We start from the raw sequence: 17,846 nt of genomic DNA, 5'->3' as shown, positions 1-17,846 counted from the left end.
ATAATGGAAAGAAGAGAATGACTATGAGCAAAACTATTACGAGAAAGTCTGGAAGTGGAAGAAGCAACAAAAAACGTACCAAAGCTTTTATTAAAGCTCTCAAATCCAAAATCCTAAAGGATCCAACCAAATCCATGAGAAAAATGGCAATTGAACTTGAGGTAGACAACAAGACCATTAGAAATGCAGTAAAATATGATTTGAAGTTAAAATCTTACACAAGAACACCAAAACACTTGTTGACAACAGCAACAAATCCAAGTTTAGCAATTTTTGGGAATCATGTTTATGGCCGCCTTCTAGCCCAGATCTAAACCCTCTGGATTATGTTATTTGGGGCGTTTTAGAACATGCTACCAATAGAACATCACACAGCAATGTCGACTTTCTTAAAGATACTATTAAAGAAGAATGGGAGAAGTTGTCACCCGAATATTTGAGGAACACTTGTGCAAGTTTCAGGAAGCGTGTGAAGGCAGTTATTGAGAAAGAAGGAGGACACATAGAATAAAAACATTTTCTATTATGTCAATTTTCTTGTGGCAAATAAATTCTCATGACTTTCAATAAACTAATTGGTCATACACTGTCTTTCAATCCCTGCCTCAAAATATTGTAAATTTTGCTTCCCCACCCTGTACATGTAAATACATATTCATACACAGATCTATACACCCACACATATACACCTAAAAAAAAAAAAAAAAAAAAAAAAAAAAAATATATATATATATATATATATATATATATATATATATATATATATATACACACAAAAAAAAGTATAGTTTGGTAATGTAAACATTTTCATGTAATTTTACTTTTTTACACCAAAATAACAAAGAGAAAATTTGTTGCTGTCATTATTTATAGGTTATTATGATAATATTTTACTGGTCTGACCCACTTGAAATCTAACCGGACTGTATGTGTCTGCATGTGGAAACTGAATTAAAATGATTTTGACACCATTGATTGTCAATGTCTTCAGTGTAATTTTTGCATTTCATAAATTCATCCCGCGAGCCAGATTGGACCCTTTAGCGGGCCGGATTTGGCCCCAGGGCCGCATGTTTGACACCTTTGTTCTAAATCAAAACAATGCAGCATATGTGTGACGTCATCACGCACGTGCAACGAAGGCAAGCAGAATTGTTAAGCAGGCAAACAATTCCAAGGAACTGAACTACTGGGAACTGGTTCTCAATTCCCATCCCTAACATTCATGATGTGTGTATTAAAGCTCCAGGATCATGTATTTAGTAGGCCTGTAACGGTACACGTACCAAACCGAACCGTTTCGGGACACACCTGTTCGGTTCGGTACACAGCTCTACTGAAACGGCACAGTATGTTGAGAAAAAGAAAAAGGAACGAAAGACATTGTTTGATGCGGAACTTTAAATCCGTGCAAGTTTCACACGGACATATTGAAGGAGTGACCCGAAATACGAAATAGCAGCTGATAAAGGGTAAAAAAAACAACAAATATGATGTGAACCTGAAAGGAAGAGACTGAAAACCATCCACCCCATCAGCACAGTCCAGTTTGGATCAGTTCAGGTCCTGATGAAAGACAACAATGAGGAAAGAGACGGTGATAAGACAGACGTTGTTTGGCCCCTAGGAACTACAGTAGTTCTACAACACACTAGCGCTCTCTCTCTCTCACGCACGCTGTATAACAGAGGAATAGAACTCGGAGTTGGCCATTGAAAGTATATAAAAACTAGAAGCACTCGGAGAGCGCAGACCTCCGCCAAGGCTGATCAGTGGCCCCCCCCGTGGGCCCCCCCACCCCCGATCACCACCAAAATTTAATCATTTCTTCCTTATCTCATTTCCAACAAACCCTGAAAATTTCATCAAAATCTGTCCATAACTTTTTGAGTTATGTTGCACACTAACGGACAGACAAACAAACCCTGGCAAAAACATAACCTCCTTGGCGGAGGTAATAAAGTTTCACTTTCGTTTCACGCCAGCGTTAGTTATGGACCCGACCGGACCACACCCCCCCAGCTCCGACCAAAAAAACAAAACAAAAAAACAACAAACAAACCATCCCCCAGACAAATTGCACCTTGCGCACGCGTGCGCACACACGTACACACAGTGTCCTAAACAGTTTGTTCTCTGTCCTAAAATAAATAATTTGGTTAAGTTTGTTGTCAGTGTTGCTCTTCAGTTTGTTTAAACAGAATACCAGTTTACCCTCCTGTTAATGTTGCACTTAATGCAGAATTTTTTTGTTGATATTTTTATGCAGAATGTGAACTGACAGAACTGTGATTAGATTTTTTTGTTTGTTCAAAACTACCTGTCAGGGAAAAGTGCAATACTAATGTTTAAAATACATTTAGTAATATTAATTAATTAATTAATTAATTAATTAATTAATTAATTTTTCTATTTGATTTATAGCAGCAGAATTATATTATTCCTGTTTTCCTATATTCTATTGTGTCCAAAAATTGGGGGAAAAATATTCAAAAATTCATAAATGTATTAAAGACATTTTGAGGGGTTTTCTTTCTTCCCGTACCGAACCGAAAAAAAAAACGAACCGTGGCTTTCAAAACCGAAAACGTACCAAACCGAAAATGTTGTGTACCGTTACAGGCCTAGTATTTTGACTAATTCAGTGACGGACATCTGACATCACCCTAGCCTTACTGGAGCATGTGTGTGTGTGTGTGTTCAGTCTCTAGAGCCTGCAGCCAGTCGTCTTGTGGCTCCTTGGGATTAAATGGAAGCATTAGGCATTATAAATGAGCTCCATTTGGACGGTGGCCTCGGGTCTCTCTCTCCTCCATCTATACTTAACAGCAAGCAGCATGACAACAGCGAATTCATCGTGCAACTTCGTGTCGTTCCTTACGTCCGTCTCTGTCTTTTCTTTCTTTCTTTCTTTTTTTTTTTTTTTTTTTTTTTGCACGGTGCTTTCTGTATCCGTCAGACATACGCTCAGGGCTGAACAACAGGTCTCACTGCAGCACAGCTTCCTCCCGCTCCATTTGTCAGTCAGCACAGATAGATTAAAGCCATGTATTTCCACCAGCTCCCTCACCATATGTCAGGTGTAGTATACTGGCTGCTGTTGACAACTCTCACAACACACAGCTCTCCTCTGCACCACACAGCCCTGATTAGATACATCATGCTGTGTGTGTGTGTGTGTGTGTGTGTGTGTGTATGACCAAGCCAGGTTTGGAACTTCACAAACACAAGCAGAAATCCACTCTATCCTCTGTTATCAAATCCAAAACGTATCTCTGTGTTTGCGTTTACTGCCGTTTGTGGAGTTTTAGATCACTCGTACAACTGCAGAATGCTGTGTATTTATGAGTCGCCGCCTGTTTTTGTCGGTCTCTTCTCCGGTGAGAAGTGATGCATTACACAGTATAGTTTCGCAATTACATATACAGTTGGCAAAAGGAAGAAACTGACAGCACTGCAGTTTTCAAAAGATTCAAATGAATCAGCGTTGGAGGCAGTTTTCATGGAAGAAAATGCTCTTGAGGTCTAACAAATGCTGAGCACATTTGGTAGACCTCAAGACCTCAGTTACCCATCTGCCCTGAGTTGAAGAAGCAACTTTTTTTTTTTTTTTTTTTTTTTTTTTTAATTCAAATTTTTATTCAGAACAGTCTCATAAGACATTGTACTGGACATCACTAGTACAAAGTACACTGTTCTCTTTTTTTTTTTTTTGGAAAGAAAAAAAGTGTATCAGTAATGCTCACTGAAAGGAAGAACAGGAAAGCGCAAAAAATAAATAGATAAATAAATAAAAAGTAGAATAAATTAACCCTTTCATGCATAGTGGTCACTATAGTGGACAATTATTCTACAGCTGTTCTCTTGTATATTCATGGGTTTTGTTGTTTTGTTGTTTTAGTTGCATATCAACCAACACAGTGGATACTTATGCACCATCCCATAATACATTGCAATTCATATTGTTACTGTAACTTTGCAGTTCTTTAGAAACCTGATCTGCAGTTACATATTTGAGTATAAATCAATTGCTAATTGTTATTAGACTGTAATCAACAGGTTTTGTTTTTTTTTAACAAGAAGTTGTAGTGTTTTGTTGTTTTTGCATTATATTTGAGTGACTGATAACTACTATTATAGGATGTTAAAATGTGAGAAAACATCCGATTAGCATCATTAAAAAAAACCATTTAATAGTTTTCACACAGTGTGACAGTAAATGCATGTTTCTTTGCTTCAAAAATTAAACGTATGGTGTCCAGCTGAGTGGACATTTTTGTTAATCCATGAAAAATAAGTTCATAAAAAATAAAAAATTCAATCACATTGTTTTTTCATGCCTAAAGAGGAATAAAAACACTCAGGAAAAAAATCTTGATTAAGGTTCTCATAATTCATGCATGACAGGGTTAAGTAAATAAGTAAACAAAACAAAACAAAAGGATAATAATAATGATATTAACAAGTGTGTACACCTAGCCAATCACACTTTTAGGACATAAGACAAAGAAAATTATGCATAAATAGATATACATGTGTACACACAAAGTAGAAGAAGCAACTTTTAAACTACTATTAGTACTTCACACTGCACGGTAAAATATAATTAGTTACAACTTAAAAATATGAGTTAAAGAGCAGCCTTAAATTTTTACGTGGAATGAACAAACCCATCTCGTTCTGTTAACATAAATCGTGTGCACCTATGTCTCTGTTTTCTGGACACAGATTTGTTATTTAGTGGAACTCTTAGGCTACATTCACACAGCAGGTCTTAATGGACAATTCGGATTTTTGGTGAAATCCAATTTTTTCTGTGCTCGTTCATATTTCACATTAAATGCGACTTTTATCAGTTTTGAGTATGAACTGAATGCGACTCTGAAGTGACCTGCATGCACTAAAGAGGTCCTGACGTAATACGTGACCGTGCATGCACCGTAGGTCACTCGGGTATTTTCGGAAATTCATTGCGACATGCATTGTGGGAAACGGAGCGGAGTCTATTTTATGTCGAGATACAGTGACAGTAACATTAAACCATAAAGACCCAAACATCCATCACTGACCTACACTGTTTATTACCTGATGATCCACTAATTCTATCAATACATGTAAATAATTGGTATAAAATACAGATTGTCATCTTTTCATGGTCATCAGATATGACCCATTTGGACATTCAGAGGCTCAGTAGTGAATGTGGAAACACTGTCATCTTCTACAACATTCATTCACCACTAAAACCCATGGAGTTGGATCAATGACAGTGGATGGAAATACTTGGTTTATGTTCAGTTAATGATAGATTCTACTGGAAAAAGTCACTTTTTCTACAGTTTTCTGTGTTTTTGATATAATAACCCTCGACTGTAACCCTTTCATGCATGAATTATAAGAACCTTAGTTGAGTTTTTTTCCTGAGTGTTTTTATTCCTCTTTAGGCATGAAAAAAACAATGCGGTTGAAATTTTTTATGAACCTATTTTTCATGGAGTTACAAAAATGTCCACTCAGCTGGACACCAATTTTCGAAGCAAAAAAACATGTATTTAAAACCCGTCATCAGAAAGTGATAAACTGTGTGAGAACTATGAAATAAAAACATTTTTCTTGCTTCTAATCTGACGTTTTCTCACATTTTGACATACTCAAATACTAGTTATTACTAACTTCATGCAGACAATATGCAAAAAAAAACCCTTTTTGATTAAGAAAACTGTTGATTACAGTCTGACAACAATTAGCTATTGATTTAACACATGTCACAGTAATGGTATGAATTACAGTGTATTATGGGATGGTGCATAAGCGTCCACTCTGTCAGCTGATATGGAACTAAAACAACAAAACCCATGAATATATAAGAGAAGAGCTGGAGAAGAACTGTCCACAGGAGTGACCAGTATGCATGAAAGGGTTAATCTGAGCTTTCATGAACATCTACATGATCAGTGAATTAAATTTAAGAAAGTACCTGATTTATACTGATAAAATGCAAAATACAGAGGATAATATTATAATAAATGGTATTAAATCACTTATGAATAGATAGTTTCATTTGGGAACTAGCAGTGGGTCTTTATGGGTTAAATGAATGTCTGTGAAATAACGTTCAGCTGTATTTTTAAGAAAAAATTAAAGAAGGTGTAAAAGGAAAATCTGTAAGCCTGTGGACATACTGTTAAAGAGTTTCTTGTGTAAGTTTTCTGCAGTATTTTCATTGGGCTGTTCTCATTGGCTGTAGACTTTACTGCGCAGTGAAGGGTTATGATTATCTTCTCTTTTGATGGAATTCCTTCTTTCCCTGTTAATATCTGTTTGAGTACATTTCTGGGTAAATTACACTATTACAAGTACAATAAAAATAGTAATGATAATAATCAAGGCTGTGAAACCATTAGATTAAAAACTACAGTATGGCTTCTAAAAGATGAAAAGGTTTTGTTCGGAGTCTATCACACTCATCTTGCTTTCAGATAGCGGATTCTTTTGGGAATCCAAATTTCAATTTCACGTGCTGTTGCACCTGTGGCTAAAGTGTAAACAAACATTTGTGAAGTAAATGAAACAGAACAGACTTGGTGGAGAATTGCCTTTAGCCTCATTCATTCCAGGATATAAAGCAGCCACTGCATACGTAACAGGGTCATCTTACTCCACTGGAGGCAGTCATTTACCAGGCTAATTGCATTGAGAGAAATGACTTCCAGTGTGGACTCATTTGGACCGGCCATTTTCTGCTCATTCCACTCACATTGGCCATCTGAGTTTCTCATGCTAAATCTATTGGAGCTGCATTTACGCCTGGCTCTCTAAGCTTTTTTTTCCCCCTGTGTATGTGTGTGTTTGTGTGCATGTGTGTGTGTGTGTTTGTGTGTGTATGACAGGTCACGTCTGGCTGACTTCTTTGCGAACTGCCAGCCGGAGCCCCGTTCGCTGACAGGCTGTCTGAAGGAGAACTACGCAGACTGTCTGCTCGCATACTCGGGTCTGATTGGTGAGTTCACCTGACACCTAACCACTGTTGCATTTACTTTAACCCTTTCATGCATGATTTATGAGAACCTTAATGAAGATTTTTTTTTTCTTGAGTGTTTTATTCCTCTTTAGGGACGAAAAAGGCAATGAGTTTGAAATTTTTCTTATGAACCAATTTTTCATAGAGTTCCAAAAATGTCCACTCAGCTGGACACCATGTGTTTAATTTTTGAAGCAAAGAAACATGTGTTTATTGATATATTGTGTGAAAACTATGACACACAAACATTTTTAATGCTGCTAATCTGATGTTTTCTCACATTTTAACATATTCTAATACTGATTACTACTCACTTCATGGAGATAACATGCAAAAAACAAAACAAAACAAAACAAAAAAAAAACTGGTTTAAATAAAACAACAACAACAAAAAAAAAAACCTGTTAATTACAGTACAATAACAATAACAAGCAACTGATTTACACTCAGACATGTTACTGCAGATTAGTTTTATCAAGGACAGCAAAGTTACAGTAATGGTATGAATTGCAGTGTTTGGGATGATGCTTAAGCGTCCGCTGTGTTGGCTGATATGGAACTAAAACAATAAAATCCATGAATATACAAGAGAACAGCTGTAGAATAACTGTCCACTGGAGTGAGCAGTATGCATGAAAGGGTTAAATTCCATCGTTAAGTGATAATCCATGCGTTTACATGACAACTTTTATTCCTGGTTTAATCTGATTAAAGGTTAGATCCTATTTCAGATGCCCATGTAAACACCTTATTCCAGTTGAAAAAGAAAAGTTCGGATTAAATTTAAACCCGATTAAAGTCACTGGTTTAATCCCCTTTTGAATCCGGTCTAAATTATTCCTCAGACATGTAAACCCCTTATTCCGTTTGGACTTTATTCCTGCCATTCTGCACATGCTCATTGTCTTGTCCTGTTGTGATGACGCACATATTCTGCGCTGGTGGAAGAATATGCAATGCAGTCTAGTCAACCCAAACCGTTCCAGTGGGCTATTCTGATGGGATCTACCAGCCTGGAAAACCCTGAAGGAATAGTTCACCACTTGTTTTTTATTAATTCATTTGTCATGCACTAATGAGTTCGATAAGTGGGCAAATCAGTTTACACTGCAGTGCACCGATTGCCTTGTTCTCACAGCCCTTCCATTAGCTTAGCTTAGCCTAGTTTAGCATAATGGGTTTATTCCTATGGTCAGACGTAGCCAGGCTTTTATAGGTGATTTGTAGCATTTTGAGTGATTTTGTGAAATTCAGTTCTCCCTCATCATAACTTTAGTCCAGTGGGGTCAATATGATCACAAATTGAGGCTCAAATCATGGCGATGTGGCTTAATGCACTAATAAAATCTTGGGAAATAAAAACTAATGCAAAGCTAAAACGGTAAAGCAAAGCTAGTTTAGCGCATGCATCCCTTCCAACAAAAAGATTTTCCAACTTCCGTCAACACAACAGTCCCAAGATTGTATGAGTGCAGTAAGTCGCGGATCTAAAGAAATAATTAGGGAGAATCCGATTTCACTAAATCACTTACAAAAGACTTCAAATCACCTTTAAAAAACTGGCTTTGTGTGACCATGGAAATGCAGTGACTATGCTAAGCTAAGCTAACAGAAGGGCTGCGAGAATCGAATAAACGTTTCTCATGTAAACCTTTATTCGGGTTTAACATTTCCATGTAAACAGAAGAGAAAGTACTTTAGTTCCGGATTAATTTCTTCTAGACAAATAAATCGGATTTAAAAAACATCATGTAACCGTACCCAGTTACAGTTTGTTGCAACTCAGGTCTGTCACTGATAATATTGTACTTTTCAAATAAACTGATTTGGTCAGACGGACCATGGCTAACATGACAACAAGTAGACTCTTTTTGGAGAACAATGACATGCTATTACAAGATCCTGCAAAAAAAGCCAAATTTTTTCAATAAATGATACACGGCCCAGCCCAAAAAAAAAAGTTGCATTTGTAGTATTTCACTGCACCACCTTTAGTTTTGATTACAGGAGATAGTCACTGTGATATATTTTTTGGCACATAATGTTTTAATTTTTGATTACACTGGTCTACAAGTAAAATGCTTCCAAAATAAAAACAATGAAATTTTACCTTGTGTGAGTCACTGATAAAGAAAAATCCATTCCTAAATGCTGGTTGGCTGAAGTTTCTAAGATACAATCTTGGGTCAAAATGTGAAATTCGAGAATTAACAAGAGAATGGGTTTAACTCCAAAGGAACATTTAGTCTCAGAGCTACTACATCTACTTTAAAACACTGTCTGCACATGACAATACATTCAATTTACAGGTTGTATCTAGTGGAAGATTTATAAATCTATTATATAAGTGTACATAAACCAATATATGTGTAATAACTCCTTATCATATACCTTGAAAACATCAGCAAACCAGCACTTTTGTCATTTGTTTTCCAATTAATCTTATTAAAATATGGTAATTTTAGCATATTTAATATCTGAAGCAGATAATTTCTAAAAAAAAAAAAAAAAAAAAATAGTAGACCAGTGTTATTGATGATGAAGAATCGGACTGCTGCATCAAGTCTTCATCACATCCTGAATCAGAGTCTGGACTTTATGGAGGTTAATCCATGTGTGAAAATGATGTCTCATTCTCCCTGAACCATTCTGTCACAAGCCTGATGATCCTGATCAGTCCTGGCATTGTTCAATCTGTTTGACATTAAAGACATGAGAGGACACTTTCTGCAGTTAGAGTTAAATAAACAGCCTGAACCAAAAAAAAAGTACCTGCCTGGATTTAACTAAGCAAAGTGTTCAGATCCTTCCATGGGTCAGTACCGCAGTGGTTAATAATGTTTCAGCTGGAACAGGTTATTTAACTCTAAATGATGCACTAAGTGTCATTCATCAATCTTGTCACTGTCCAATCTGTTAAAGACGTTAAAGACATGAGAGGACACTTAGTGCATCATTTAGAGTTAAATAACCTGTTCCAGCTGAAACATTATTAACCACTGCGGTACTGACCCATGGAAGGATCTGAACACTTTGCTTAGTTAAATCCAGGCAGGTACTTTTTTTTTGGTTCAGGCTGTTTATTTAACTCTAACTGCAGAAAGTGTCCTCTCATGTCTTTAACGTCTTTAACAGATTGGACAATGACAAGATTGATCAGGATCATCAGGCTTGTGACAGAATGGTTCAGGGAGAATGAGACATCATTTATACACATGGATTAACCTCCATAAAGTCCAGACTCTAATTCAGGATGTGATGAGGAATTGATGCAGCGGTCTGATTCTCCATCATCAATAATCAAAAATTAATGCAACTATGGATGGAAAAAATATTAAGAACCTTATTGTGACACTACGTAAGCATTAAGTGGCAAAAAAGATGTCACAGTGAATGTCTCCTGTAATCAAAACCAAAACCAAAGGTGCTGCAGTCAAATATTGCCTGTGACTTTTTTTTTTTTTTTTTTTTTTTTTGGGGGGGGGGGGGGGGGCAGTGTATAATGTCTTATCAGATTCAGATTCAGATGGACTTTCTTAACCCTATAACACCAAACGTATCATATTTGATAGATGAGTTTTGAAGCCCTCTACATGATAAGTGTCATATGTTTTTTTCTTGACAAACCTGATGTATACAATTAAATACATGCAATACACAGATAATCCACCGGGGGGGAGGAATTCATTCACCAGAGGCCTTTCCAGTGACACTATAAGATTGTCATTAATAAGGAAGGAGGGAGAACTTTGCCAATTTTGAAAAGGAATTACCAATTTGTTAGACATGTTTGTGTTATATTAAGTCTTAGTTTCTTCAGAAATAAGACTTTTTGAACATTGAGACCTGATGTATCAAATATAATACAAAATTGAAACTCATACATGGAAATTGATATTTGAAAAAAAACAACATTTTTTGTTGTTCAGAAGGAGAAATAAAGTCTCCAGTTTCAAAGAACTGGCCATGACTCAGATGGTAGAGTGGGTCGTCTAACAACTGAAGGGTTGGCGGTTCGAATCCCGCTCTGTCCTAGTCAGTCTGTTGTGTCCTTGGGCAAGGCACTTCACCCTCTTTGCCTCCAGTGCCACTCACACTGGTGTATGGATGTGTATGAATGTTCAGTGGTGGTCGGAGGGGCCATTGGTGCAAATGGGCAGCCACGCTTCTGTCAGTCTGCCCCAGGACAGCTGTCGATACATATGTAGTTTACCACCACTAGAGGGGGAATGTGAGAGCGAATAAATAATGGGTCAACAATGTAAAGCGTTTTGAGTGACCAAAAAAGCACTATATAAATCTAATCCATTATTATTAATTGTCAAGGATATAAGCTTTACAGGGTTAATTAAATCCCTATGAGAAATTCATGTGTCCGTTAGATAAAGAAACGAAACAAAAAATAGAATTAAAGCAACTAATCAGTGAATCATTTCCAGAATAATAAGTCTGCCTTAGTCCCAGTCTGCCATGGATGAAGGTGTTGTTCAGTTTAATGGGAGAATAATCACATGCATCATCATTTTTTTATCATTATTATTACTAAATGTGTTTTTTTGAAAAAAGATGATAAATAAACCACACTCAAAAAGATTAAACACAAAACTCGTGAAAGACGAACCGCCCTTTAGATCTGTACAAAGTCATTTCAGTTAGTTTTGTTGCCCTCTGCATCGATTCAACCTTAATTTGGCTTAAATGTGCTTGGATTCTGCACATAAGCCTCAAAATAGGAAGGAAAACCCTGCACTCCATTACAGTGCGGAGATAAAGTAAGCCAAAGTAATCCCACTTGAAGGAAATCATGGTAGGCCGGTGCTTGAATTAACCACAACTCAGCAGTATAGAGGGCGAACATCTGTGACTTTTGCTTCTGAATCTTACATCCTGTTTTAGCAGTGGTTCACTCTGTAACCTCCCAGTGTCTTAGTCATGTATGCACTTCTTATAACACACAAAACAACACACAAATCTAACAGTCTGACAACCTTTTCTCAAGTTGAAATGATAGAAATTTTGATTTTTTTTTACCCATTGAAATATTCAGTAGTGCAAATCACACCAAAAGTATAGGTGTCCCGCCTGAGTCCTGCATCGTAACCTGCCATTTTCTAACATCGGCTTCATCCTGAAGTCAGACAAACCAAAACAAAACAGCTGTCGTCCAATCAGACAGGATGCGATCGAACCAGCAGTTCATCCTGATCATCTAAACCCATGCATTTGTGCTGGAATTACTAAAAGTCTCTGTTTTGATAAATGTTAGGGCTTGTTCAGGTGACAATTTTCTATCTGCAAGATCTAAATATTACTATGTAAAGTGCCCTGAGGTTATTTTGGATATAATTTGGTTTGAATATGGATCCAAGAGACTGGGATAAAATCATTCCTATGCAAATGCTGTTTAAATATTCTGCTTATACCATTCCAGTAGTGTGTTCATTTTGGGTCTCTTCATATCTGAGACTACCACAGTGTTTCGTACAAAAAACATTTTCTCTCAGATGAAAAATATGCACAAAGAAGCACCTATGGTTAAAGCCACTTTTGTCATGTTTATCGATAACACTATTTGCATAGCGCCCCCTTTAGCCGGTCATTTGAAGAAGAATTGATCATGGAAGAGGACAGTTTTAAAGTTTGACTCAACTCGTTTGCGTGGGGAGGCTCCTGATGAAACACCCAGACTAATGCTGCGTTCATGTCTCACATCTCAGTGGGAAAATTCCCTCTTCAAACCTATTTGTAATTGTGACTCATTTATCAGAACGTTCTCACATTTATGATAACATATATGCTTCAAGATTATAGGAACCAACATGTCTTCATTGCTTAAGATAAATAACTTTATCACTAATAAAACTGAGGATTAGACTGAACAGATGGTTGACGTATTAAAGCTGGTCTTTGACAAGTGTGATCATAACAAGTGTATTTCACTCTAAAACTGAATTGACTGAAAATGGAATAATGCCCCAAAATGTTTGTTAACAGGAAACTAGTGTTGTGTTCAGGGGTCATATACAACCCAATATGACCTCAAATGGGCCGGACTAATAAAATGATAACAAAGCAACAAAGTAAAAATTGTCAACTCCAGTGTTTTTTGTATATTTTAGAGTGAAAAAAGTAAGATTACATGATGAAAATGTTTACATCTACAAACTGTCCTCAAAAAATGTGAATAACATAAATACACATGAACAACCTGAAATTTCTTATTACGCATGTGCATTACAGTTTACAGGTCACTGTTACATTTAGTACCAGGCATGATATTGTTGAAGAGGAAGTGAGGGGTATTGTTTTTGGTTTGGTTTGTTTCTTTTTTTTTTGTCAACACTTTAGCAGCAAAACTATTGGTTGAATTCATACCAAATTGGTTTTATAGATTACCAGTGACCTAGAATAGTTGTCATTCTATTTTGAGAAAAGTAGGTCAAACTTCCAATTTTTAATGAATTTTGTTTTTTTTTTTATATCTTTTTCCCCTATTTACTTATAATGGGCGCAATTTCAAATGTCCATAAAAAGATAATTTTGTTTCAATTTACTTCAGACTTGCCACATTTGTAGAGGCAATTGATATGTTGACATCAGCACACACATACACAATGACATCAGCTGGATCGATGCCAAAATAAGCTACAATACGTGCGATGGGTGGGGTTTGTTGTGCCCGGCACCAGTTGTTAAAATTGCATTTAATTCTCTTAGGACATTTCAGGTTGTTCATAGTTGTATATTTTATTCACTTTTTTTGCGATAGGATAGTCTGTAAATGTAATCATTTTCATGTAGCTTTTACACTAAAAGAGAAAAACATTGGATTTGTCATTATTTACAGGTTATTATTACTAGTGGCATTGTATCCGTGATGCCATTGTATGATAGCGCCCTCCCATGGTCCAACAGCAGCATTGCACCCGTGCGCCCTCCCGTGCTGCAACATCGGGACAAACACGTGCCGGATGCAGAACGTCCATTATACTAGCATTATTTGGCTCTTGAACTAAAATGATGTTTGACACCCTTGAGTGTTAAAATATTTCCAGTGTAATTTTTGCATTTCACAAATTCATCCCACATGCCAGATTGGAGCATTTGGCAGGCCAGTTTTGACCGAGGGCCGTATATTTGACACCCTTGATGTACAATATTAAAAACAGAGAAAAAAACAGCTTCTACAGACCAAAGTATAGAAGCCTCCATTTGCACTTGGATGTGCCTTTAACTCTTTCCCCTTGACAATATGAGATTTACTACATTAATCTTCTGCTCTTTTACATCCGGTTTCATTCAATGAGGGATGTAATGATTACCGGTATAACGATAAACCACACTAAAATTGCAGACTGTTAGTATTAATGTGTAAATTCTAATTATCATAACTGTGTTTGATTACCACACTTTTAGGGGAAAAAAACCCATGTAAAGCTTTGCTTTTATGTCAAATATTTGAGTATATTTTTAATTTATTACAATTTTAATTATATATATACACACCTAATATTTGGAACCAATATGTACTTTTAAAGTCTTTGAAAAGGTTTGTTAAGCATCTTTGTGTTATTTATGCAGTAAATTATGTACATTTTTCAAATCGGATTTTATATTTTTTTGTCTTTTTTGTCCTTTTGTGTTGATATAGTAGGTTAAAGTGAAGAAGATAATAGGCAAATGATATAAATGAAATTATGCTGAAAAAAAAAAAGATACCAAACATGGGTATAGTAAATATTTGTTTATATAGTATATAAAGGAAAAATCCAAAGTACTGAAAAACAGACAAAATAGGCTCAGACCACTAAGGGTTAATATTTGAATGTTTCTGCCAAGACAAAGTACATTGTGCCAATTATTTTATTTGTTTTTAAAAATACAACTTGGTTAAATTATTTCAGTGTGTATAAGTACTTTTTGAACATTTTGAGCACAATTTCAACAATATCACAATAATAATGATAACCGTGATAATTTTGGTCACAATACCCGTGATGTGAAATTTTCATATCGTTACATCCCTACATTCAACATGTTATTTAGAGTAGTGTTTCAGGATGTCACACTGAGATGACTTTTTTTTTTTTTTTTTTTTTTTTTTTTTAAATACTGTGCACATTTTCCTGTACCTTCTTGATGCATCTCATGAAAGGAGTCTGAGAAATAAATATGTATGCTCATCACAAACCTTGCAAAAACCTACAAGGATAAAGGTGACTTAAGATTTTCACCCAGTACTGTAGTGGGTCAGACTTTATCTAGGAGGGCTAGTGGTGTAATGGTGCGAGTACAAACACAGAATCCAAATGCAGAACTCAAGCGCCAAAAATATAATTCAAAAGGTTTATTAATCACACACAGGTGAAGAATAATGATCAGTGACAGAATCTTGAGGATAATGGTTGGTGATATCCTCCTCTGATTCGTTCTCCGGATCGGGGGCGACAGCCCGTCTCCCCGTACGGTGTTTGGGGTATTTTTCCCGACTAGGGAAAAGCAAAGGGAGGTCAGGGACGGAAACAGGTCATACACAGGCAGGCTAATTCTCGGGCAACAGGACATAAGGACAAGACAAAACTCACGTACCGGTAGTCAGGGCGAGAAGGTCAAAACCAGGTATCAGAAGAGGCAGGCAAAACCAGACAGGGAGCAGGCAGAAGATGAGAAACCGAGGAATCCAAAAACAGGTCAAAAACAGGCAGGCAAACGAACAAACGAGGTCAAGAACGCTGGTCTGAACTACTAGAGTTACAAACTGGCGACTGACATGGGGAAGAGACAGGGTATAAATACACAAAAGGGAGGGAAGACAACTAGACACAGGTGGAGCAAATCAGGGCGGAGACAGGTAATCAGGTCAGAGGTGAGGATGATCAGGGAACAGGAAGTAAAGACGACAGACAAGACACATGAGGGAAAACTTAACAAAATAAAACAGGAAGTGACAAACAAAACATAAAAGACAGACAAAACCAGACTAACATCTGGCTGCAGGTGTGACAAGTGGAGGTTTTAGATCCGATAGTTGGGGGGTTTTAATTTATACTGTTAATCGTGATATGTTCTTCAATACATTGAGTTCACCTGAGTGTGTAGAAACTTCTTTTCAGCTGTGTCATCATGTTCTCACATCGCAGCAATTAACTGAAAACAACTGTTAGTGAGTGTTCATGCATCTGAAGCTAAAATAAAGTGTTACCAAAGTTGAAATTTTAACTTTAACTTATTGTAACACCACACTGAGATCTAGTCTGTCCTCACAACCTGTTATGTCCTCGCAAGACACTGAACTTGACCACACACACGTACACACACATTCACCATGTCCGCACAGTGCCAATTCATTCTGCCTACTGCAAAACAAAAAGGCCTGTTTTGGAGAAGAGCCAGCACAAGGGAACAATCCATTGGGGGAGTGAGAAATCACTGACTGAAGCTATTTACTTTCCCTAGCAGAGAGAGAGCCTATTCTTCACACCAGCTTCTCTTCTCTGTAGTCTGCAGAATCTCCACTCCACTGTTAGCCCGTTATACGTGGAAGACAGAAAGAGAAATAAATGTAGTAATAATTCAACTTTGTTATTACAGTGTTCGTCATTTACCACAGGATGAGGATGATAACTGACTCTTAACAGGCTTTAAATATTACTTTTCTGTGACAGTCACAAGCTTATTCCTGGACGAGAAGAAAGAACAGTCCTCGTTAATGGATGGGATGTCTTTATAAAACCAATACACATGAATGCATTAAAGCAGTGGTTCTCAACCTTTTTCCAGTTATGTACCCCTTGTGAAATATTTTTTCAGCCAAGTACCCCCTAACCAGCGCAAAGCATTTTTGGCTGAAAAAAATGACTTAAAATAGAGTGCTGCGCCATCAGTGTCTGATTTATTAAACTTTGGAACTTTATTTGTAGTGGTCTCTCTTAAACTATTTGTAAATAAAAAGATATAACTAAAAAAAAAAATAAAGAAATAATTAACTTAATTATAAATAAAGATTTGTGCACATGATAATACACTGAACAAAAATATAAATGCCACACTTTTGTTTTTGCTCCCATTTTTCATGAGCTGAATTCAACAATCTAAACCTTTTTCTATGAACACAAAAGGCCTATTTCTCTCAAATATTGTTCATAAATTTGTCTAAATCTGTGTTAGTGAGCACTTCTCCTTTGTCCTTTGCTGAGATAATCCATCCACCTCACAGGTGTGGCAGATCAAGATGCTGATTAGACAGCAGGATTATTGCACAGGTGTGCCTTAGGCTGGCCACAATAAAAGGCCACTCTAAAATGAGCACTTTTACTGTATTGGGTGGTCCAGGGGGGTCAGAAAACCAGTCAGTATTTGGTGTGACCACCATTTTCCTCACACAGTCTTCTTCATGAATTCTCTGAAACAGCTTTGGAGATGGCTTATGGTAGAGAAATGAACATTCGATTCACAGGCAAAAGCTCTGGTGGAGATTCCTGAAGTCAGCATGCCGATTTCATATTCCCTCAAAACTTGTGACATCTGTGGTAATGTGCTGTGTGATAAAACTGCACATTTTAGAGTGGCTTTTTATTGTGGCCAGCCTAAGGCACACCTGTGCAATAATCCTGCTGTCTAATCAGCATCTTGATATGCCACACCTGTGAGGTGGATGGATTATCTCAGCAAAGGAGAAGTGTTCACTAACACAAATTTAAACAGATTTATGAACAATATTTGAGAGAAATAAACCTTATGCGCATACAGAAAAAGTTTTAGATCTTTGAGTTCAGCTCATGAAAAATGGGAGCAAAAACAAAAGTGTGGCATTTATATTTTTGTT

General features: G+C 36.7%; 1 protein-coding gene across 2 annotated transcripts in view; it reads left to right on the top strand.

Annotated features, from left to right (window-relative positions):
- The window catches only part of gfra1a (gdnf family receptor alpha 1a), a 334,792-nt gene that overhangs the window by 238,823 nt on the left and 78,123 nt on the right, over positions 1–17,846 (top strand). For both annotated transcript variants that reach the window (XM_030156164.1, XM_030156163.1), the window contains one exon: positions 6,891–7,000. In XM_030156164.1, coding sequence (XP_030012024.1) covers positions 6,891–7,000 — 110 coding nt within the window. The remainder of the gene's footprint in view (positions 1–6,890; positions 7,001–17,846) is intronic.

This window comes from Sphaeramia orbicularis, chromosome 15 (genome assembly GCF_902148855.1).
Source record: "Sphaeramia orbicularis chromosome 15, fSphaOr1.1, whole genome shotgun sequence".
Lineage (NCBI taxonomy): Eukaryota > Metazoa > Chordata > Actinopteri > Kurtiformes > Apogonidae > Sphaeramia > Sphaeramia orbicularis.
The sequence above is the reverse complement of the archived record's forward strand: the minus strand, read 5'-3'. Positions and strand labels throughout refer to the sequence as shown.